General features: G+C 33.2%; 1 protein-coding gene across 8 annotated transcripts in view; it reads right to left on the bottom strand.

Annotated features, from left to right (window-relative positions):
- Positions 1-25,809, bottom strand: part of Dgkb (diacylglycerol kinase, beta) — a 754,071-nt gene that overhangs the window by 457,122 nt on the left and 271,140 nt on the right. For 4 of the 8 annotated variants that reach the window (XM_006515068.3, XM_006515071.3, XM_006515067.2 and 1 more), the window contains 2 exons: positions 10,343-10,378; positions 3,275-3,391 (listed from right to left, as the gene is read on the bottom strand). In XM_006515068.3, coding sequence (XP_006515131.1) covers positions 3,275-3,391; positions 10,343-10,378 — 153 coding nt within the window. The remainder of the gene's footprint in view (positions 1-3,274; positions 3,392-10,342; positions 10,379-25,809) is intronic. The other 4 variants (XM_017315019.2, NM_001361688.1, NM_001361686.1 and 1 more) reach the window with 1 other exon arrangement.

The following is a 25,809-nucleotide window of genomic DNA, read 5'->3' as shown; positions in this document are numbered from 1 at the left end:
ACCACCCAGCTGAAAGGTTGTAGCTTTTAAAACTGTAAACCATTATCTCAGCATATAAACAGGGGTTAGAATAACTATAAAGAACTGATTTAAAAGGAGTCAATGAGATTAGGCCATTATACACACTGACTAAAGAAATGAACTGACTTGCATACGTACTAAACAGTTGTCATAGTGCATGTGTTTATCTTTAATTCATTCATAATTATTACAAAACATAAAGTCAGAAAGACATCAGGATAAATTAATTGTGTGAAAAAACACAGAAGTTTGAATTAAGATATTAAGAAATAATGTCCACTTTGTCATAGATTTGAATACAAACTATATTTTTTCAATATCTGGTGATGTTTTTACTAAGAAAATTTACATAATAGTTAGGATGAAGGTAAATATCTTATACTAAGTTTATCTGATTATTGTTTTTTCCTTATTTGTTCACACACAGGATAGTCCTTATTATCATTAGAGCTCCCGTAAGTTAAAAAATGACATTTCCATTACATTTGATATTATGTTTGAAGTGTAAACCTATGGTGTGAGCAATGACAAAGACAGAGTGCCAACCCACTGCTATTTGAAGTCCCCTAGGACTTGGGTTAATTAATGAGATTCATCCTAGGGTTATGCATGATCTATTACTTCCTCTAATTAGAAATAATAATCCTGATCATTATACTGGTTAGTAGGAAAGGAAGAAGATGAATGTGCCTAACTATGATTAATCTTCTTATAGCAGTGTAGACCTCTCTGTCAATGAGTTATATGCAAACTGGGCTGCAACTCAATGCTTTCCCAAGACATATATTTTATAAAGCTCACAGATAATTAATTTCCTGGTATATATTTTTACATTAATTCAAGAAACAATGATTTTACTATTTCAAAGTGATAAGCAACCATAAAATATTTTGTATTTGGAATCAAATGATTGTTAATGGAATTTTTCCCCATTTTCATTCTGATCAAAACTATGTGAGACCTCACTTCCCAGATGAAATATAACTAGGTACAGAATAATACACAAGTAAACCCTAAATTCTTGACAATTACACCTCTACTTATTTAATACTGTTTTGTTTGAATTTATATCTTCATTCCCACCTAATACTTTTATCTGATAATTTCATGTGCCAGCATTGTTATGAAGTTATTATTGTTGATCATGTGCAATTTGACATGTCTATCCTTATCCATAAAGGGACAAATACTTCAGCTTCTTCTCAAATAAATATAAAAATAAAACATATTGTTACATGACTAAAAAACATTTATGATACTCTGTAAGCAAATTTAGTTCTTGCTTTAAACTGGGAAACATCAAATTTGACTATTTAAAGCTTGGGAAATAGAGAGCATAGGTATTATTATTCTAGTGAATAAGTTCTTTTGTCTCAAACCTTCAAACAACACAAGGAGTCATGAGTGAGCACAGTATTTACAAATTCTAACCTTACATACATATTTATATTTGTTGAAAAAGGTACAAGATATTGTAGGAGTAAAACACATAGTTCAAGCCAGGGTATTTCTTAGTCAGACTCTGGGTTGGTCCTGAGGAATGTCAGGTATAAGGGCTATTATCTAAATTATGACCATCAAAACAATAGTTTTAAATATGGTAATATTATGTATAATGACACAGAGTTCATGTTGAGAGAATTATCACACCAATAAAAACTATGCCAAATATATATATAAAACAGTGTCAGAATGCTTGTGTTATCTGAATCATTTGCAAATATTCCAAGTTTCCTTATTTGTTGTAAGGAAGGTGCACCTAATCACATGTCAAATGTGCTTAAATTTACAAATTGTGCTTTTAGGCAGTAACCTACAATTACTAACAATGGAAACCATTCAGTGTTTATAATTTTATATTAAATTTCAGAGTTGATTGTCTTGGAAAAATGGATGAGATTACACAGTAAATTTTTGCTATCACAATTGTAGTTAGATTTCAAATTTTATATGAATCATATATGAGATTATTAAATACACAGATATGACCTCCAAAAATAACACTGAGACATAGTCTTTCATGAGTCAATTTTATGTATAAATGCATATATATATATACATGTATATAATTCCATATTTTGAAATTTCTCTTTGAATTTAAGTTTAATTACACAGGAAATATTTTCTATTTGCAGTATATTTAATTAGATACAAAAATTACCTTATTATCAATTAATAAGCAATTATTATTTGTTTCAGTAAACTTTTCAAAATTCTAATTAAGCAATTATTAGAAATATTCTGTTTACTCAGCTATGCTACTGATTATTGTATATGAAGCATGTGATACATATTGTCACAAATAAGTTAATAATTATTGAAGATAAAATAATTAATTAAATATAATTAAAATTAATATTTATTAGAATCCCAAGTGCTGTATGCAGTTGTATTCTATAGTAATCCATGTGTTGAATAATTGATGCAAAGACTGAAATTTTAAATACTTTAATAAGAAAATACAATTCAAAGAACCATACAACTGAAAACATTAGAAATGATGTAATCAAATGTTTCTTAACATTAAACTGATGTTTATTTTAACAAATGTTCATTTTTATAGCATCAGCAAATTAGCTAAATATATTTATTTTATAAAACATTTTATAATGTAGGTGGAAAGAATATGTTTTATGTCAAAAGTCAAAGTGATATTCATAGGTTTATAAAAAATTTCAGCCACTTCTCTTTGTCTAAACTAAAATTATGTATGATATTTTGAGTTCAATGTAAAATGTAAAACTATTGATGTATTACATTGAATACCTCATTTTGTTATTTTAAAAAATTATTCCCACATACCGCATTCTTTCCTAAAGGTATATATTCACAATTAAATTAACTTCTCAGAATTAGACCCATACAAAGTTTGTGCATGTATGTAAGTGAACATATACAGGAATACCTGTGTGTTTCTATATGTGATTATAACTTGATAAAGTTAGATAATAGATGCAAATAGCATATGTGTAAACAATAAAGTTACATATTCGTTTAAACTTTCAGATTCACATTAGTTTTTTGCCAATTTTATTTTAAATAAAGTTATAAATCACTAATCTATCCAGAATGTCATTCTATCAATCAAGTATAAGACTGACATTTTGATAAATTAATAATGATTTTTCTGAAGAAATCTACTAAAATAATATAAACGATTTGAGAATGTGTTGATAACTGAACATATGCGCTTCTCAGAGTGTGAAAGTAACAAATATGGATGCTATTATAATTTGAACTTTGAATCCATTACCTGCAAACCTTGTCCATCCATAGTAACTGAGTTAGCTCTTTGCATTTTATTTTTGTCTGTTGCTTTATTTGGCTGCTGGGAGCTGCTCTTTTCCTTTTTAGCTGTGGACTGTCTTTCCTGTAATAAAGAAAAAAATATATTATATATATTACATAAATTGAGTTAAATTTAAGAGTCAGAAATGGTTGTTAGAGGAAGTCTTTTAAAATATCTCTAAGATTATAAACTGAGGCCCAATTAGCTAATCTGGAATGTGTTCTAATATATATATATATATATATATATATATATATATATATATATATATATACATATATATATATTCGCAGCCAACCATTGAACTGATCACGGAAAACCCAATGGAGGAGGTAGAGAAAGGACAGAAGGAGTTGAAGGGGTTTGCAACCCCATAGAAAGAACAATATCAACCAACCAGAGCTCCCAGGGTCTAAACCACCAACGAAGGAGTACATATGGAGGGACCCATGGCTTGAGCCGCATATATAGCAGAGGATGGCCTTGTTGGGCTTCAATGGGAGAAGAGGCCCTTCCTTGGTCCTGTGAAGGCTCAATGCCCCAGTCTAGTGGAATGCAAGGGCAGGGAGGCAGGAGTGAGTGGGTGGTGGGTGGGGGCACACCCTCACAGAACCAGGAGGAGGAAGAATGGAATAGGGTATTTCTGAGGGGGAAATCTGGAAAGGGGATAACATTTGAAATGTAAATAAATAAAATATGCAATAAAAAAGAAAGATAAGATGAAAAGAAATACAAAAACTTTGCTTTTAACCAAGTCAATCCATATCAATCTATTTCATGGCAACATGACCAAAATATTATATCAATTAAAGAAACAGTATGGATGAAATCAAAGTTTAGTGATCCAGAAGCAGCCAATGTTCAATTCTGTAAGGACTATTACACTTTATTGCTATGTAAGCAATAAAATAGAAAGATTACTTTTGAAAGATTTCATTAGTACTATAATTAGTATTTATAAATGCATTCAGCATGAAAATAATTTCTAACTAAAATAAATTTTGAAGCTACTATTAGAGATCTTACATACTGAGAAATTTAATTTCGCTCCTTGGAATTTTATATATGCAAACATATATAAAATGATTGCGCTCCTCTTTCCTCTTCTTTATGCTTAAGCTTTTCAAATCAATCAAGAATTATCACCACTAGTCATCTTCTATTCAAATTATCAATGAGCTTCTCATTGATACACTAAATGGTCTTCTTCTCTATCTAAACCATGTTGGTGTCATAAAGAATGCCTTTTTGAGCTCATGCCTCTACTTATAACTGCAATTTTACAACAAAGTATTTATTTGTACCACACTGAAAATTTATGAGAAGAAACATTGGTTTATCTTGAGCTACCAAAGCATCTATTTAGTTATTATTAGCATTGGCCATTTTGCTAAGACTATCTAGATATCACCAAGTACATTGAATAAAGGGTCATTCTCTGGAAAGTCTGTGGAGGGCACTAAATAAATACTACAGAGGAGAAAGTTACAAAACATTAAAAAAAATCACTTAAAACTCAGAATTGAATTTTAAGCTGATGAGATTTTATTTTTAACATCTAAAATGACAACAACAACAACAAACAAAAACAAAAACAAAATCTGTAGAGCAATTTCTAAAATCTTCAGTAGAGAGGAAGGTGATGACACCAGGTTAGAACATTTGCCTCTCATAGGCTGGACTATGAAAAAAAAAAGGTACATATTGTTTATTGTATGTAATTTGCCTAATACTAAAATAGTAAACTTTCACTGAAAAACACATATGTCAAGAAAACAAGGGTATTTCTTCCTTTGGGAAAATGAGTTAGTTGACCGAGTTTGGAGAAATAATCAGGAGTCTCAGTAAAAAGTCAGAAGAAACTAATAATCTACTTCCCCTGCCCCTAGTGTGTGCTTATTATTATACTTATTTGTTTCATATCTGTTTCCAGCCTGTCTAGAAGTTCTCTAAGATATTTATGGTACTTAATGTACAAAGTATAAGTTAACAAATAGAGTAGTTAGATACAGTTTCTGATATCCACTTAGATAACCCATAATTATTACTTTCTGTCCTAAGAGGACCAAGGAGGGGTAACATTTACATCCTTATAAAAGGCTGGCCGGAGAGCTTCACTGCCAGTTGAAGAGTGCATTAATCTTGCCATTATGGTATTAAAAAGCAAATTGCTAATGTTAAAACTATTTTCATGGAGAGCTTCCCATCTTTGTTTCCCCAACTTCACACAGAAAAATCTTTTGAGAACAATAGTGAGCTGGGTGTTCCTTTTAAGCTGCAGTTTCGTGTTTCAGCATTTGGAGCTCTAAACCACAATTTTAGACAAATATCCTTCTGCCAGATAAATTATCCTAGATAAAAATGACTGGAAAATTATTCCTTTAGTCAAGAGAAATTGTTCAAACGTTGAAAAGAACTACTTTAAAAGACCACGAGAATATAGAACATATATCCACAAAATAAAGAAGAAATGCAGTTATTGATATTTGAGCATTTTCAAATACCAACCACTTGTGTTTGCTATGCAGACATTTTAAACACAAAATCCAATGGGTTTTTTTGTTGTTGTTGTTTTTTTTTTTTTTCCCCTCAGGCTTCACGAGTCATGGAACAGATCTTAACAGGAGAATGCATTGTATTTGAATTCCAGGAGAATAATCATCATAATAAACAGAACAGAAAAGGCATGCACCATTCACAGAAAACAGAAAGACAGAATAAATGAAAAAAAAAAGAAAAGAAAAACACCTAACTTTAAATACTTGCTCTACAAACAAGCTTTTTCTGTACCATGCTGATTCTATGAGGTGGAGTGTTTGTACATTGGTGAAAACTGCTCTCTCAAAAGAGATGTTTCATGACAATGCTTAAGCCTGCTGCTATCGATTATTTGACAACTACAAGCAGGGAGCGATGATTACCTCCAGCAAAGGAGTTTCTCTTCTCTGTACAATCTCAGCATGAGAAACCCACAACCACAGAGAACTTGGCTTCATACAAAGCCACAAGAAAAAGTGCTCTGCCATTAACTGCAGCCATCACTTGGATCCCAGAACTTGCCTTCTCAGCCACTACACTAGTGGTATGTGTGGTATTACCACCCTTTCTAAGACCAGAGCTAGGTCACTGAAATCACCCATAAATGCTGAGAAATTAATCCACCATGTCATATTCTTATTTGTGGTATTTAAAGAGTCCATTTAATATGTTAGGGCTATCAAATTTAATAGTTCCAAGATAAAAATATAGTAACAGTTACATAGCTGTACTTGCTGTTGTTAGAGACCTTCTCTGTAATTTGAGTATTTTACTGGCCAAATTTACCTCCAAAAAGCCAAATCTTCTAAATCTATTGGGAATACTAGAAGCTATATTAAAACTTAGTTGATGACCAGAATTCTTAGTTAAGTTTATGTGTAAATGCTAAGCGCAAATAAAATGAATGACATAGAGTCTAATGATATCTATTTCTTGATTTAAGAACTTTCTTTTAGATTTAATTATTTATTTCTAAATGTATGAGTGATTTGCCTGCACATATGACATGTTCTGTTTGTACACCTATGGAGGTCAGGGCAGGATGTCAGGAAAGAGTGTTAAGATGCCCTAGAACTACTGATACAAACAGTTGTGAGCTGCCATGTGGACAAGGGAAATGAAACCTGAGCCCTCTGCAAAATGAGCAAATGTTGTTAAATCCCTAAATGTCTTCCCAGCCTCCATTTCTCACTAACATAAAAATTATTTAAATAAAAGTAACTCTGGACAAAAGCTTATGTATGGGTCTAGAGCCACATCTATGCCTAGTTGCTTATTATGCTACAAGTTATTTCCCATTGAAAATCACTATTTATTTCACCTTAAACATGGGGAGATTTATGCCAGGATAAACATAGAGAATGGACTCACTGATACCGGTATAAAATAGCCATTCAATAATAGTTGGACCTTGAAAAACTGAGTGAAGCCTTTATGACATGACTTCACTAAGCTCACTGCATATCTGTTGCTGAGGCTGAACACTGCAGTGAAGTGTGATGTGAATAACTTTCTTACTTTTATTGCTTACTATGTCCTTCTAACTTGGGATAACTGCTGTTCTGAGATAGAAGCAGCCATTAAATGTCTCCCAACCAAAACCAAAACAAAAACTAACCAAACAAACAAACAAAACAAAAACCCAAAACAAAAATTCCTAAGCCCAGAAGGTTTTAACATAGAATTCTACCAGCCTTTCAAAAAAATACCTAATACCAATACTCCTCAAACTACCACACAATATAGAAATAGAAGCAAGTCTATCAAGCTCATTCTATGAGGCTACAGTTATGTCGATACCTAAATCACAGTCTCTTTCTCAAAGAAAGAGAACTTCAGACCAATTTCCCTTATAAACATTGAAGCAAAAATCCTCAACAAAATACTCAGAATCTGAGCCAAGAACACATAAAAGAAAGTCAACCCACATGAACAAGTAATCTTTTTTCCAAGGATGCGAGAGTGGCTCAATATATGAAAATCTATCAACCTAATCCACTCTTGAAACAAACTGAAAGAAAAATAGAATAACATAATCATCCCATTATATACTGAAAAATTCTTTTACAAAATCCAACACCACTTCATATTATAAGTTTTGGAGAGATCAAGGATACCAGGTACATACTTAAATATAATAAAAGCAATATACAACCACCCAACATTAAATTTATTGGGGAGAAATTTAAAGCAATCTCAGGGACAAGACAAGGGCTCCCATTCTCTACAAATATATTCACCATAGTATTTGAAATTCTAGTTAGAACAACTAGAGGAGATAAATGAACAAATATTGAAAGGGAGAATTCAAAGTATCACTATTCAAAGATGATATTTTAGTATACATTAGTACCCGAAAAATTCTACCAGAGAACTCCTACATCTGATAAATACCTTCAGCAAAGTAGCTAGATAGAAAATCAACTTACAAAAATCATTGCCTTCCTTTACACAAACAATATATGGGCTAAGAAAGAAATTGTGGAAACAGCATCCTTTATAGTCACCACAAATATTATTGTATATCTTTCTGGATCTCTAACCAAGCAAATAAAAGACTTATATTACAGGAATTGACATTCCTCTGAAAAAAAGAGATTGAGGAAGATATCAAAAGATGTAAACATCTCCCAAGCTCTTAGATCAGTAGAATTAACATAGTGAAAATGAACATCTACAGATTCAATGCAATTCCCATTAAAATTCCAACACAATTTTTTACAGACATTGAAAGAGCAATTTTCCACTTCATATGGAATAAACAAAAAACCCAGGTTAGGTAAAACAATCTTGTTCAATAAAAGAACTTCTGAGGGTATCATCATCCCTGACTTCAAGTTTTACTCCAGAGTAATAGTGGTAAAAACCCTTGTAGTATTAGTATAGGAACAGACTGATTGATCAATGGAATAGAATAAAAGAAAACAGCAATAAACTCACACACATATGAACACTTAATATTTTACAAAGGAACTAAGACCATACAATAAAATAATGAAAGTAACTTTAAGAAATGGTCCTGGTTCAATTGACTGTTTGCAGGTAAAAGAATGCAAGTAGACCCATATCTATTATGCAGAAAGCTTAAATCCAAACCCCAACAAGAAACAAGACTAGATCTAATAGAAGAGAAAGTGGGAAGTAACCTTAAAATCATTCATATAGAAGACAACTTAACTATCAAAAAACAAAAAAACAAAAAAACAAAAACCTATTACCTCAGTAACTATGATTAATAAATAATAAATGACATTTCATGAAACTGAAAAGCTTTTTCAAGGCAAAAGATACCATCAAAAGGACAAAACAGAAGCCTACAGAATCAGAAAAGATTTTCACCAACCATACATCCAACAGAGGTAGTATCATGAATATATAAAGAGCACAAGAAATTACAGATCAACAAGCGAAAAACCTAATTATAACATGGGATAAAGAGATAAACAGAGAATTCTCTGAGAATTGCAACTAGTGGGAGATACAGAAACTGATGTGGTCACCTCCTGTAGCAAGGCAGGATATCCACTGGAATGATAGGGACAGCAACCAACTCACAAAAGTTTTAAACCAAAAATTGTCCTGCCTACAAAATATGCAGGGATGAAGATGGATCAGAGTAGAGACCCATGACTGCCTCCACTTAATATGAGGACCCCAGCACAATACAGTAGAGGACTTTTGGATCTGTGTTCATTCTGATGATGCACCTAACCCTCAAGAGGCTGGAGGCCCCGGGGAATTTAGAGATCAGGTGGGGTGGGGGATGGGGACATCCACAGAGACAGGATAGTGAGAGGAGATATGGGATATGGAACAGTCTGAGGGTGGATCAGGGAATGGGGGAATAAAATATGGATTGGAATAAATACAAAATATGGGGGAAAAATCTAAAAATAAAATGGTAGATCTTTATTTTATAAATTACCAAATGCTGTGTCAACAAAAAGTTTATTATTTGTAAACAAAAGGCATTTACTTGGATTAGATATGATTCTGGTGAAGTTGCATATGATGCCATATATTTCATGATAGTTATGTCACTCTGGTGAGCCAAAGTTTCTCAGCACACTATTATCAAATACTACATGCTGATAGTCTTATAAAATTGAAGTGATTTGGATCTTTGCCATGCTTTTTACCATTGTTATTGAGAATTTCATATACATTGTTACTGAGAATAAAATGCATAGCAGCCATACTTTCCAAAATATTGATTTTTCTCTATACATTTTATGAAACATAATTTCAGCTATTCTTAATTTTTCCACAATTATAAGTGATACATTCTTCAAAACTATTCCATCATTTACAAAGAAGTGAAAATACAAAGAAGTTTACTTTCAATATCTCAATGTTGACAATACAATTAAGATTATTGTATAGATTTTAAACATTAATCTCATGTAAGATTTGGAATCATTTAAGTACCTCTTACATCAATCTAAGGTGACCATGACTTTCACTTTTAATAGTTGCAACATATTTCATACATACCTCAGGAACTGAGGCTCCAGCACTGGGCATAGTCTGCTGAAAAAGAGAAGTTTATTAAAAAAGCAGAAAAAAACAAAGCTAAGAATAAAACACCAGTGCCTGTTACCGTATCACCATGTATCTGCGTGATACATGAATTGGAACTATAGACTTTTCATATACTTTTTGTTTCCTTGGATTTAGTAAAAGGGCCTCTTTCTAACAAACAAGGGATGTTCAAAGCAGAATATGCAACATTGTGAAACAACTTACCAAATCATGACTTCAGCTAAGCAGCCTACAAAGACCCATCAAGAACACAAATTTCCATTTCCTTTGTACATTATACTTTGTTTTACAATGATAATTTTATTCATCTTTATGTAGTCAGTAGATTGATCATTGAGAATCTTTTCATTGAAGTATTTTTCATATAATATATCCTTATTACAGTTTTCACTTCTCAACTCTTCCCAGTGTCTCCCTTCCACCCCTCCTATCCAGATATATCTTCTTTCTTTTTCTCCTTAGGAGCTAACAGGTTTTTGAGAAATAATAATAAAACAAAACAAAACAAAAATAAACACATCAGAACAGTATATATCAAACAAACAGAAGGAAAAGAGCCTATGAAAAAACATAAGGAACAGATACAGACCCAGGTGACCCACTCATTTCCACACTCAGGAATCCCATAAAAGCATAAAACCAGAAGCCAGAATATATACACAAAGAACCTGTAGGTTGTAAAAATAGAATAAAACAAAAAGTCAAGAAGAAGAAAAAAAAGAAGAAGAAGAGGAAGAGGAGGAGGAGACAGAAGAGGAGGAGGAGGAAGAGAAAAGGAGGAGGAAGAGGAGGAGGAGGAGAGGAAGAAGAGGAAGAAGAAAGAAGAAGAAGAAGAAGAAGAAGAAGAAGAAGAAGAAGAAGAAGAAGAAGAAGAAGAAGAAGAAGAAGAAGAAGAAGAAGAAGAAGAAGAAGAAGAAGAGTTCCAATACAATGTTATGAGACAAGAAACCTCCAAAGTTGGCTTTGTTTGTGAGAGAACTTGTTCATGGCTGGCATTGCTGTTCACACAGCAATCTCCCTAACTATATTGCTCATCCCAGTACTCCATTTTCCCGAATGCTCTCAACTCTTCCTATAGACTATGCCTTTCAGAGGCAGGAGAAGTATTGAGAATTTCTTGTGTGAGCCTGGCTGGAAAAGTCCACAGCTTTATGTCCATAATCTGAAAACAAGTAAGGTACTAGTACCCCATTACTATTAGTAAATCTACACAATTGATGCAAAATGAAATATGTAGGACTGTTTTATTTGGGAGTAGGTTTTTCTTCAGTTATTTTTTATTCACTTTATATCCTACAAACTGCCTCCCCTCTTGGTCGCCACTTCCCAAAACCTTTCATCCCTCCCCCATATTCCCTGCTCTTCTGAGAGGATGGAGGCCCCCCATTGAGTATATTCAACACCCTGGCACATCAAATATAAGAGTAGCCTTAAAGGACCAATCTAAACAGAAAAATGTTAGCATTCAAGACAGTATATTTTCCATTATCTACAACTGCTATGACTGTGTGATTCATCTGAGGAATGTGTGTGTGTGTGTGTGTGTGTGTGTGTGTGTGTGTGTGTGTATGCACACACCATGTGTCAGTGTGTACAAAGCAAAAAAAAAAAGATTAATATATTTGAAAAGCATGCAATCCTGGCTTCTCTGGAACTTAGTATATGAAATTCAAATTTATAAGGATTGTTGATTATGTGGATAAAATTTCCTACTGTGAATAAAATGTTTGGTTTGAAACTTGAATTTCTTATGTATTTGTATACAATTGTATTTTATCTTTTATAAAATATCTAAGCCAGGTGAAGGAAGATACAGGGTATTACAAATAACACACACACACACACAAATCTGTTTTACTGTCTTAACCAGTAGGACTTATAGAGATGACGAGGGAAATGACAGATAGATAGATAGATAGATAGATAGATAGATAGATAGATAGATAGATAGATAAAGAAATCGATAACTAATAAATGTATATCTATATCTATAATACCCTAAAAGCTAAGAAGCATAGTGGACAGCCATAGGAATCTGATGTAGCTTTAAATGTATGTAGAATAGTTCTAGAAGAAATCAAGATTTCTTGAACTACAACTCATTTTAGAAGACCCTTCCTTAATATGACTATTAAATACTACTGTCTGGGTTTGAAATCAAAGATGTATTAAATTGTAAAAAGGAACTTTGTTCAAGTATTCCATTGACAAAAGAAATCCATAGAAGTAATTGGTATTATTATAGAATGACAAGAGGCTGGACAGAGTTTTTACTGAAAACTTCTTGATTTTAATAATAATCCTAGCTTCTTATCTACTCAGTGTATGGAACAGGTAAACCAATGAAAGATGGATAAATTGTGCTCATTTCTAACATAGTTTGTTCAAAACTATCTGTCACCACTATATTGATTTTATTCCTATTGATCTTTTTCTCGTCTTATGTCAAGAACTAGGGAACACTTGAAACTCTTGAGCAACCAAAACACCATGGACAGCAAGAATCTTAGAACGTTTCCAAGTTAGAAAAACACATTCTCCTTTAGGAGAATAGTTCTCCTATGAGGAAGCAACTATGGAACACTCAATATAGAAATGGAGTATCTATAAATGGTTCCGTACCATCAGTGAATATAATGTACAACTATAACTAGGAACCTGTTTCCCTAAGAGATAAATAAGCAAATAAGAGAGAGGCCCATTGGTCTTGCAAACTTTATATGCCTCAGTACAGGGGATCGCCAGGACCAAGAAGTGGGAGTGGGTGGGTAGGGGAGTTGGGGGGAGGGTATGGCAGACTTTTGGGATAGCATTGGAAATATAAATGAAGAAAATACCTAATTAATAAAAAAATGTGGTATTTTCCACTACATATTTTTTAAATGTAGTAGAATATTTCCTTAATTAAATTAAAATTAAAATGTATACTTCATTCTAGAAAAAGCAGTGGATATTTGGAGAAAATGCCTGTGCGTATATAGATGAGACAGAAATAATGACATTGGTTTCATGGTGACTTAGAGTCCTATTCCCCAAAATGGAAAAATATATCTTAGTAAATTGATGGAAAGGAAAAGCAGAGAGAGCTGGATGTCAGGGTCATAATGAATGGTACCCAAGGAACTAGTTATTGTGAACAATTAGATGAGGTAGAGACAAGCAGATACTGTAGTTTTTCCATTGTGCTGATGTAATGCTAGTGTTCTATTAACCTCACGAGAATCGCAATGTAAGAACCCACCTGGACTATAGGATAATAGAAAAATGTGAGAAAAATGTCTAAGATCTGATGTCAGAAGCCGAAGTTTTATACTACATTGGCAAACCAAACAAACAAAAAAAAAAAAAAAAAACAAAAAAAAAAAACAACAACAAAAAAAAAAACAATAGTTCCAGTATAAAAGCAAGTGATAACAATTACTGTAGAATGACCTGAAAATCTGTCACTTTCTTACCACTTGTCTTGAATTAGTGATTTATGAATACTAATGTAGGGGCTCTTCTTCCTTTTATCAGGAGAGGTATTAGCAAGCCACTGACATGAACATAGACCAGGTAGGCTTGGAGATGAAAAAGGTAAGGGAGAGGGTTGAAAAATAGTAACTAAAGATGAGAAAGAGAAGCAAGTGAACTGAAGGTCCACCTAATAATGGTACCACCCCTGAGAACTTTTCCAGATAGTGCCCTGCCTCTGGATATGAAAATGATGGAGATGCTCCATCTGTGAGCTTCCTACAATCAGCACCTGTAGGTGAAGGGTGGCTATTAAATTAACCTGCCTGCAGGTTGCATCTTCTTGAGTTACATTACAGCTTTATGAAGAAAAAGGCAATTGTTCGATCTTAGGATATAAATTCAGATATCATTTTTACTGCTTTTCCACTCTTCTGTACATATTTTTAAATATTGAGGATGAAATGAATAAATGTTTTAGTTTTGAAAATTATCTTGAGTATATAATTCTCAGTGTAATACATTTTTAATTAGAATTAATACCAGACATGTATATTTTTATTTAATCAATGAGAGATGTGACTACAAAAGAATGTGATTGATTTTATTTAATCAGTATCTTTTTAATATTAAATGGAATACACAGAACACATAATTAGTTTAAAAGATGCATTTGCCTTCAGGGCACTTACTAAGTTCAATTTAATATCGAAGAAATTTTAAAATCCTATTACTCTTAAGTACGCATTAGGATATTTTTTGCCTTTGTATTTTCTAATATTTAATCATTATAAATTAACAATTTACTCCAGATTGCCACAAGATGAAGAAAAATCTTTGGTGGAGATTATTGGAAGTTTTAGTTAGTTAAAATATTATATGGCACAGAGTACTCACATTATGAGAGTCATCTGTTATTTTAAGACTAATGTGAAATTAACAAAATTCAGCCTTACAGTTACATATGAAAGTTAGTATCTTTAGGATATTGCTTTTACCTTAAAATCTTATCTAACTCTTCCATTGAACCAAACTAACTCATTTTTTATGATTAGGATTTTTAGCACTTTATTAATTAAATAAGCACCCAGTTAGTACCCAAAATAAGAGTAAGACATAGAAACGTGTTTGCTACCCAATGCTCTCATTATTCAAATAACAGAAAAAAAATGTTGTTGTTGTTGTTGTTGGCAGCTGTAGATATAGATACGTGGTCATGAAATTTCCTAATATACAGAAGTCTAGGTTTGATTCTAAATACAACACACTCATTAAAACACTCATGTATGAGAGAGAGGCAGAGACAGAGTCACAGAGAGACAAAGAGACAGACAGACAGAGACTGCATTACTTTTATAAATAACTTTCCATTTTATCTTTAAATGTTAATGAAGAATTTATAATATGCAGAAAAAAATAAAGCAAAGGACTGTTAAAGGTCAATACAGATTAATTCGAGAGACCTTTTACTGCAGAAGTATTCTGAAAGTACACCAATAAAATTATTTAAACTGCTCCCTCTCTTCTATATATAAAGGATATATCTCTGGTATTAAAAGATAAAAGCTAAAGAGTATTTACAATAAAAGAAAAATAAACATTAAAAGGAGAGAGAAAATCAGAATAAGGGAAAATGCTTATAAAGGTACATATAGTCTAAGTTAGAGGGTTGATGTTTCTTTTTTCTCATACATAAGAATAAATATTTTAGCATACCTAAGATATAGAAACTAAATACATTTTGCTTTTCAAGATCTGTCTTTTCATATTCCAATTTCATTATACCAGCTTTATATGGTATGGACGGTCACATGTGCAGACACACAAGCAATAATACAGAATTTTATACAATGTGGTTCTACCATTACTGCTACCCTTTAGTAAAGTGTAGCTCAGTGTTTTGTGTCAGCTCAAAGGACTATCGATTATATTTTTTGATAAATATTGTTTTATGTAAATAAATCCAAATATCAAAAATAAAAAAAATTGAGAAGCCATATATAGTAGATGATTCTTTTGAAAAAATTTCTCATACATTAAATTCTTATTATGGCTACCTCTCCTCCTCCTCCTCCTCCTCCTCCTCCTCCTCCTCCTCCTCCTCCTCCTCTTCCTTCTTCCAGACCTCCAAGTTCTTCTCCACTCAGTCTCTTGCCTAATCACTTCTAATTTAAATTTGACCAAAGTTAAATTTACAAGCTTGTATTTACAGAAAGTTAATGGCAAATTATTTTACTTATGCTGGGGAGATCAGTTAGTATAATATTTGGTAAATGCAAATTATGAACCCACACTCCAGCCCCGGAACCCAAATCAAATGGCTGGCAGGATGATATGTGATTTTAATCTGAGCTCCAGAGAAGTAGAGACAGGCAAATCTCTAGTGCTAACCATTCCAGCAGCCTACCAGGCTTGGCAATCTCCTGGCAGGTGGAGACCTTAAAAATATTCTCTGAAAGCAAATTTAAAAGCAATAGTATATGAAATGAGCAGGAAATAAGTAATGTTATATGAACTGAGCAGGTTGTATTTAGGAACGTATCTGGATATCCATGTACATATATGCACACAATAAGAATTAAAGAAATATAGGCCATGAATTTTAGGAGGGCAAAGGGGATATTAAGAGGGTTTGAAGGGAGGAAAGGAAATGGAGAAATGATACTATCTTGATTTTAAAAAATATCGAATAGAAGTTTTACATATTTACTTTTATTGAGTTTCCTTTTATTTGATCTCAATGTCTTTTATTTTACTATCTTCTCATCATGTATATTTAAATATGCTAATGAAAATTTGAGATAAAAGGGACACACAATGTGAACAGACACATATGTTTTGTTGTGATTATTTCACTATTTCTCCCATTAATAAGCATTTAAGACATATGTTTGAGGAAAGCATCTACACCTGTATCATATCACTTGAGTATAACGGGAGAGAAAGGAAGATGCTTGAACAAGAGAGAGAAGAGTATCCACTTTCCAAGAGCTAATGGACCAGATTGATGCCTATACATTTCATATCCATAATACATTTATAATGCTGCCCTTTATGCTTGTTGCTCCTCTTTATAAAACATGAGCCAATTCTAGAATTCTGTTATCATGGGAGTGGTGTACTCCAGAATCAGCACAGGTAATGAGAGAGTATTGATGATAATATTGATGATGATATTTACAGCCAGAGCTTAGTTTTCCTTTCACCATACTTTGAAAAAGAAAAAAAAAGAAAACATTAAACACAGAGCTTGTGATAGAATTCATTCTGATCTTTTGTCCATCGGAATACCCACTGATCTCATGCCAAAGCATTCTCTAACCAGGTTAAAGTCCAGTGCTGTATTCACTTTAGGAACAATTCAATTGGATCAAAATTTACACTGACTGCCAGTCAACCTTATCATGAACTTTCATTATGTGCTTGTAATTAATTGGGCCCAGCGAACAATATCAGTACTGAGTTATAGTCTCTTTTCCCCTGACCATATAATTAGAATATAATTACCCACAGGATATCAGGATGATACAGAACCTTTCCTCTAAATGCGCCCTCATTAGGAAATAAGTCTCAATGTACATTTATTCAATCAGTGTGAATTAATTAAAATGTTACTGAAATAAAAGAGGGCAGCAATAAAGAGTGGCTGGCATCTATTAAGAGGCTACCACTTGAGATCTGCATGCACAAATTGTGTTCAAATCCATTTAGCATGAGCCGGAACTTTGGCATGTAGTGTGAGGTACAAGCACCCCATTCTGATATCTGGCTAAACAAACCAGTGTCTATCTTAGGTTTTGAAAAGCATTTATTAGACAGTGACGAAATTTTATTTATGGTTTAGGTAAGATTTTAGATACCACATTGTTCTCTGAAAATTTCAAAACGATGTTATCATGAGCTTGAATGTCTTTGGTATTCAAACTCATTTTAATTTTAAAGTGTCTAGGCAACTGTGTTTTACCTCTATATTATAAATCAGGATATTAAAATAAATATTTACACTTGTAAAGCTTATGAAATAATGATCAAAGGTGCTCAGACTTATAAAAGTACCAACTATTTTTGTATTTTAATAAAACACCAAACCCCTTAACCCAGCTTAAGCTATTTTAATACCATATTTTCTTTAAGATGAACATATGCATGCACCTAAGAATATATTCTTTTTTAAACGATGCATATTATATCATACCACACATTCAGATTATATAAAACATGGTAAAAATAGTAAATGCATAAGAAATCTTGGGGACATGTGATACCTCCCATAAAAATGTATGAATTCATATGAAATTAATCTACCTATAGTCTATTCATATTTCCATAATATGTGTGTTATGTTCCATTTCAATAACATTGTATTAAATAAATAATTTATTGTTATATGAATATTCCAAATTTTAAAAGCACTATGCCATAAACAGAAAATAATTTCAAAGATCTATGTGTAATGAATTAAACACATTCTGTTTTTTAATTGTATCTTATAAATGAATTTAGAAATAGATTTTAGTAAAACTTACATCTGTTATTAGAATTTGACAATCATTATAAAAAAATATATTTATACTGCTTTCCAGTGGAAATTTTGGATCAACACTAGGTTAAATTGCTATTTTCTATATGGTCTTTAGGAATACACTCCAATCATTTTGTAAGTAATCATTTAAGTTTTCAAGAGTATTTATTCCATAATGTTATACATGTGTGTATGGATATTTGTCTTTTAAATCCATGTTTACCATATATTCTAACACAATATTATTCCCAGCTATTATATATACCTTGATGGAAATAAGTAATGCTGTAACTCCGTAGACAAAAAGTGGACTCTCTCATACAGTTGTGGTTTTTTTGTTGTTGTTTTTTTAGCATGAAAGGATTTTTTGTTTTGTTTTCTTTTAGTATTTCAATAATGAAATGAATATGCATCCACATTTTCTTGTAGCATGCTTAGAGAATAAAAATCAAAATTAAAGAAATATGGTGGATGGACCATACAAAGCATGGAGGAAGAGTATTTCTAATCATGTCAAACGCCATAGAGGGTCAGAAAAGGATTTCTCAAAAGATGGCCTAGTCGGCCATCACTGGAAAGAGAGGCCCACTGGACTTGCAAACTTTATATGCCCCAGTACAGGGGAAGGCCAGGGCCAAAAAGTGGGAGAGGGTGGGTAGGGGAGTTGGGGGGGGGTTTATGGGGGACTTTTAGGATAGCATTGGAAATGTAAAGGAGGAAAATACGTAATAAAAATATTTTAAAAAGAGAAAGAAAAAAGAAAAGGATTTCTAAAATTGCCTGTTAGTAGCCCAATGGCTGCCTCCCTGAAACACCCACATGTGGAGGCTACAGAGAGTTCCTAGGCATGATTTTTGAATAAACTGTGTTCACAGGAAATCATTCTTCCAGAAGGCAGAGAGTACTAGAATGACAAAAGAGCATCAAGTCTCCACAGGACCAAGCTCATGCCCTCCCACTGAGGCCAGACAATGAAGTCCTCTGCTACATATGTAGCGGGAACCACAGACCAGCCCAGTTATGTTCTATGGTTGGTGGCTTGGCCTCAGATCTCCAAGGAGTCCAGTTAGTTGACACTGTTATTCTTCCTATGGGGATGCAATCCCTTTCAGCTTCTTCAGTCCTGGCCCTAATTCTTTCATAGGGGACCCCGAGATAAGTCCAATGGTTGGCTGTATGTATCTGCATCTGTCTCCATGGGTGGGTGGGTGTAGGGGACATCCTCTTAGAGGCAAAGGGCAGGGAGGATGGAGTGGGGTGCTCATGGATAGGAACCGAGAATAAGAACAACATTTGAATGTAAATAAATAAAATAATAAAAGAAAAAATAAAAAGGGAGTTCTATACGCACAGTAACATCCACGAGTACAGACGAAGCAACAATCAGAGAAAAAAATTTGAAAAGCACTTATGGATTGTATAGAGTTACATACTGTAGAAAGGAGGAGACTGTTTCAGTGTTCCAGAGTGACATTCCTTCTGGATTTGCGTAACTTATTCAAATGAAGCTAGAAATACCATGACCCTTAAGAGACTGTCTTGCTGTGATAAACCTTGATCAGAAGCAACCTTGAGGGAAAAGGTTTATTATTTCATCTTACAACTCTCATAGAATATTCTACTACTTAGAAAAGCCAGAGCAGCACAGTCAGCTATTGGATGGATCACAGGGCCCCCAATGGAGGAGCTAGAGAAAGTACCCAAGGAGCTAAAGGGAACTGCAACCCTATAGGTGGAACAACAATATGAACTAACCAGTACCCGGGAGCTCTTGACTCTAGCTGCATATGTATCAAAAGATGGCCTAGTCGGCCATCACTGGAAAGAGAGGCCCATTGGACTTGCAAACTTTATATGCCCCATTACAGGGGAATGCCAGGGCCAAAAAGTGGGAGAGGGTGGGTAGGGGAGTGGGGGGGAGGGTATGGGGGACTTTTGGGATAGCATTGGAAATGTAAAGGAGGAAAATACCTAATAAAAATATAAAAAAGATAAAGAAAAGAAAAGAAAAGAAAAGAAAAGAAAAGAAAAGAAAAGAAAAGAAAAGAAAAGAAAAGAAAAGAAAAGCAAAGCCAGAGCAGGAATTCAAGGCCTAAATTTGGAGTCAGAAAGTGAAGAAGTCACAGTAGAGAGCTACTGGTTGCCTTGCCCCTCATGACTTGCTAAGTCTGATTTCTTATACAACTAAGAACCACCTGTGTGGGCTGGGCTCTCACATATCAATCCCTAAGTAAAATACTCCACTGGCCAAACTGTCGGGGGCAGCTTATTTGAGGTTCCCTCTTCCCAAATACTAGTTTTTGTCAAGTGGAAAAACCAAGCTAAACAAACAAAAAGTCAACTAACCAGGAAAGAGTGCCAGTGTTGGGGGGTGAGGGGGGTTGGGGGTATATCTTTAAGTGAGAGGTTTACCATCTAGATTTGACAGCAAGGATTGGGCTTGAGGATTCAATAGAATTATTGCAATTTGTGGGCAAACAGAAACACAGGTTGGTGTAGGCAGTGAAAATAAGAGTGAAGAATATGAAAAATGACGGAGATGTCTATGGAACAACATACAGATAAATTCACTTGTCCTTACATTTGAAAGAAAAATGAAACTGAAAAACTGACGTAATTGTGAAAACAGAACATGGGTCCTTTATGATCCTCTCTCTCAGCAAGAAACATTAAATCCATAGATTACATTTGCAGGGCACATCTTTACAAGGTCTAACGGCTTTCAGAAAGTCTGACTTGGGTTGCATTCAACATTTTAAACTTAGGAGGGGACACTGACACAAAGCATTGTCTTTGATGTCATTAGATCTGATGCCTGTCCTGTCCATCAAAATCATCCTAGAAGGAGACAAGCATAGCATAGGAGGGCACAGTCCTGGACACCTTTATAACTTGGTTTGTGGCAAGTTTGCCTTCTCAGTGTTTGACTAGAACAGCATTTTGATACATATTAGATAGCAATGGACAATTTTAGAAATTGCATGAATTTATAAAAGATGGCTTTTAGTTATGGGGTAGCACAATAAGCTTTTACTCAGATTTGAAAATTTTAATATTTATCGTTTAAAACTGTTTTTCTTTTACCAGTTGTCCAACATTTCAACATTCTCCTTTTAGGTAAAAACGCCTTAAATAGTAATCTTATCAAGAAATTAGTATTTAATTCATATGGATTATTTGAGGATAGAAATGTAACTTTCTTTCAACTGTTCCGTGTAATCATACAATAATCTCAACACAGCTGATGTTCTGGCAAGTGTCACATGAGATTATGTCTTATATTTCATTAATACATGTGATTCCATGTGTCTTGAGACTTCCCACAAGTCCCTAATATCTAGTGCCATGTAACATTATTTAATCAAGGCATCTTTAACAAGACAAAAATATTGCTACAGACACTTAGAACAGGTTTTCCTTATTATTATTTCCAATATTATGTGCTTTAATACATTTTTCTTTCCAGGAAACCTTGGAATAATTTTATGAGGCAAAAAAATTTGTATGGAAATTGCATGAAGGAATCAATCAAACAGAAAATACAGATGCTTTTCATTCCGTTTGATTTTTCTCACTATATCTAAAATTTTAAAAAGGATGGTTAGTTTTGTTTCTTAGCCTAGGAATAGCATTGTGTCCTTCTCCAGGAATCCAAGACACTTCCTTAATCCTCCTATGCATCAGACAAGGGTCAGTTGCCCTGGGGGTTTACTCTGCATTACACTGAATCTGGTGTATCTGGCTTATTTTCTTTCACCTATTTTCCCTTCTTATCCTTCAACCCTCTCATCATATGCTTCAACTGTGCCAATATGGAGTAGTTGTTTTGTTTGTTGTCCTTTGTCAATAAAAACAATTGCAAAAGCTATTTCTTTCATTCTATGCAATGAATGTTCAGGCATGCAATGTATCTATGGGATACACTACTTTCTTGGCCTATAGTTGAAGAATTATTTCTACTTTTGACAATACTAAAGTGAGCTTTACCCATAAGCCATCACTCTACATATTATTTGCTATCATTATAAAAATGCAGCACAAAATGAAACAAGGCTTCCACATGGCACTGACAGTTACTGGGACACAGAGGCAATGCCTGCCACTGCCATATATTGATCTTGGGTTTATATATAAATTAAACTCCAAAGTGTTTCTCTAGATTAACACTATCAAGTTTGGATCCTGAATTTCCTTGTAAAGCTCCTAAAATCTACAGGTGGAAAAAGTACCACTGTCAAATTTGTAACATTCAGTGACATACACTTTAAGTTTGAACTTAACTTTGGTATGAATTTACTCAGCTCTTGTTATGCACTGCATTTTTATATGTCCTGCCTTAACCATTGTTGGAAATTACTTGTAGAAGAGCCTAAACCATTCATTAGTAGATGATCTCACATCCTTATTTGTGAATCACAGGCACATGTGATTTTTTTAAATTTCATTTGCATTTACTTTAATATTTTTATCTTGTCATGGCTTTAAATCCCCCTTTGAGATGTTTATGTATGGATGCATATTTTTGATTTCCATTTGATTTTTATCTTCATCAAACTTCCAAATTATATTTCACTGGCACTGTGTTTTGGCTTTTCTATGAACTGGGATAAACTTGCTATGGCACAAATTTGTTTCCTTAAAAAGAGTTATAACTGGCTCTGTGTACAATTAAATTTCAAGTAGAAACTATAATGCAAACTTATAGAAATATTGTTATATTCCTATTAAAAATAAACACAAAGTCAGAATGAAATATTTTATGAAGAAACATATATAAGTGGACATAGTAACCCTTTTCTTAAGAAATGACATTCTTTGTGTGTGTGTGTGTGTGTGTGTGTGTGTGTGTGTGACAACAGCATACAGATGAGTTCCACATAACATAGCAAAGTAAATCTAACCAGAACAATGTAGTTAACTATGAAGCTAATCAGGACAGTGTAGTGAAATTTTGTCCATCTCAAGAATTACATAATGCCGCTCTGTGCTGATCTCTTTCCTATGATGCAACTGTTAGTACCATACATGAAGAATATGCCTAGTCAGAAACAAATGTAGACCTATTTTTACTCTAATGTTCTGTACTCCTTGCTGTGATTTGAATGCTACTATTGAATTCTGCCCATCTTAAAAATTAAATAAATACAAAGCAACTTTCCTTTGTGAATAATACCATGAAATTGAACCTTTTAGAGTTTCAAAATATAGAAAAAATGAGATCCCTTTGCCTATCATTACCATGATGACAATTATGAATTGACCTATAATGAATATTAATTAAATGAATATTAAGTAATGAAACTGATGAAACATTTATTGAGAACTGACAATGTACTTTATCCCCATTCTTTTGACAAAGAAAAAAAAAAAGAAAACTGCATGGGTACAAATCATAAAATCACAGGTCAGTTATGCAGAAAATTTCAAGGAGATACGTGGGTTCTGTGACTTTAGGCAAAGGTGATAGAGGTAAAGTCGAAAAGAAGAGCAAAGGAACTGAAACTGTATAAAAGTAGAATATGAAGCTCACAGCAGCAAGCTCGAGCCTCAATCAAGTGTTCACACCTCCCCACCACACACTACATCTATGGAAGCTACAGACTGTTCGCAAGTTTGAGAAATGTAGAGAATTCAGATGTATCCCTCCTCGTAACACTGGCTGATGTTCACCATTGGGGTTGTTATTATTAATTCTCACTTGCGTGAGGTAAGTGATAGGTAGATGCAAAAGATCCCATAATAACCGAACTGTGAAGAAGACTCGCACACCATATTTACTCCCTAACAGACCTTCTGACATTCTGTGGAGTAGTGACTTAGTTTAACACATGCTCTAAGGAAGACTTCACATACCCTATGCTATTTAAGATGTAATCACCATATTTACAATGTATAATTTAGAATGCTTAAAATTGTGGAAGAGTAAGAGAGATCGGAAGAGGAGAAGTTAATATGGCATATGGTTCTCTGAGGGTGTTATACGTAGGACTACGTAGATGGCTGCTGCAGTAACACCATAATTGGCCACATTACAGAGTTAACAGAGAAGGGAAAAGAGAGGTAGAATCGGAACCATTTGACTCAAAGCTAAGGAATATTCTTAGATCCTAAATCACTCAAATAATTTCTTTCACTTTATACAATCTGAGAAGCATCACTATTTGTCAGGGTGGCATTTACATAAACTTTACTAAAACTTAGTAATATACTATATCTATGAGACATTATTCCACAGGACTGCCACAATTGTCCAAACGGAGAGAAAATACTAAATAGGTCAATTCCTTAACATACATTCTCTCATTGTTAATGGCTACTGCTTTGATCATGCATTACAGTGATATGTTTGAGTTTAAAGGGAGGTAAGATAATCATTTGAAGCTAATAGAATTAAAACTTAAATTGTATCTGTCAATATGTGGTGCCTGTTTCACAACTATCTCATCTATTACTGTCCTGTGTTGCAGGTAAACATGCACTACAGAAAAACAAAACAAAACAAAACAAAATCACTATAAAACAGAATATTTCTAGAACAAAATAGCATGTGACAGTGATACTTGGTATTATTGGGTAGGACAAGTCAGAAGAGACTGGCCTTTTAGAAGATTTCCACTAAATGGTTACTCCTAACATAATAAGGGGTGGGGAAAGTGGTATCCACAAACAGTATTTATATTAGATGTGCTCTTTTACAGAAATTGTGTGGCTATTTTTATATAAAATCCTAATGATTTGAAATATATTTAATTATATATATTTAAATGTTAAGGCAATATGTCACATGACATATCTAGTTTAGTTGCAGGAACATAAGATCTACATACCACAGAGGTTATATCTTATAAGGTTCTTTTATATTACTGAATTGAAGATTTAAAATTGATGTCCTTTTAGATTTTATGAATATTTAGTTATTTTTCAATTAAAACTCAATGTTTAAATTTTAAATTCCAGTGAAACCCAAATAATATAAAGATGATATAAATTAATCATTTTTTAATGCTAGGTATATTTTATAGAACTTTCCTGAACTAACACATCATGCTCCATTTACCAAAGAGAGATATTATTAGTTCATCTGGTAAAACAGGAATATTTGTCAAGACCTATATGCAAACGTCTCAGTGTGTGTGGGTGTGGTCTAGATTTGCCTATCCAGTTATTCTTCCACTTGCAGCAGAGGAACAGCTACTAGCTTAGATGAAATTCAGGCCTTATCTCATGTTGTATTTCCGATGTGTATGTGGTATTAAGTTCTATAATTTGTACATAATCATGTATTTTTTCTGGTAAATAACTACACAAAGCCTGCATACAAATATTTTTAGACAATCCATATGAATATTTATTTCAATATATAATATTGAAATTATATATTAAATATATATATATATATATATATATATATATATATATATAATTCTGAGCATCATCAAGGAAA

This window comes from Mus musculus, chromosome 12 (genome assembly GCF_000001635.26).
Source record: "Mus musculus strain C57BL/6J chromosome 12, GRCm38.p6 C57BL/6J".
NCBI classification, from domain to species: domain Eukaryota; kingdom Metazoa; phylum Chordata; class Mammalia; order Rodentia; family Muridae; genus Mus; species Mus musculus.
The sequence above is the reverse complement of the archived record's forward strand: the minus strand, read 5'-3'. Positions and strand labels throughout refer to the sequence as shown.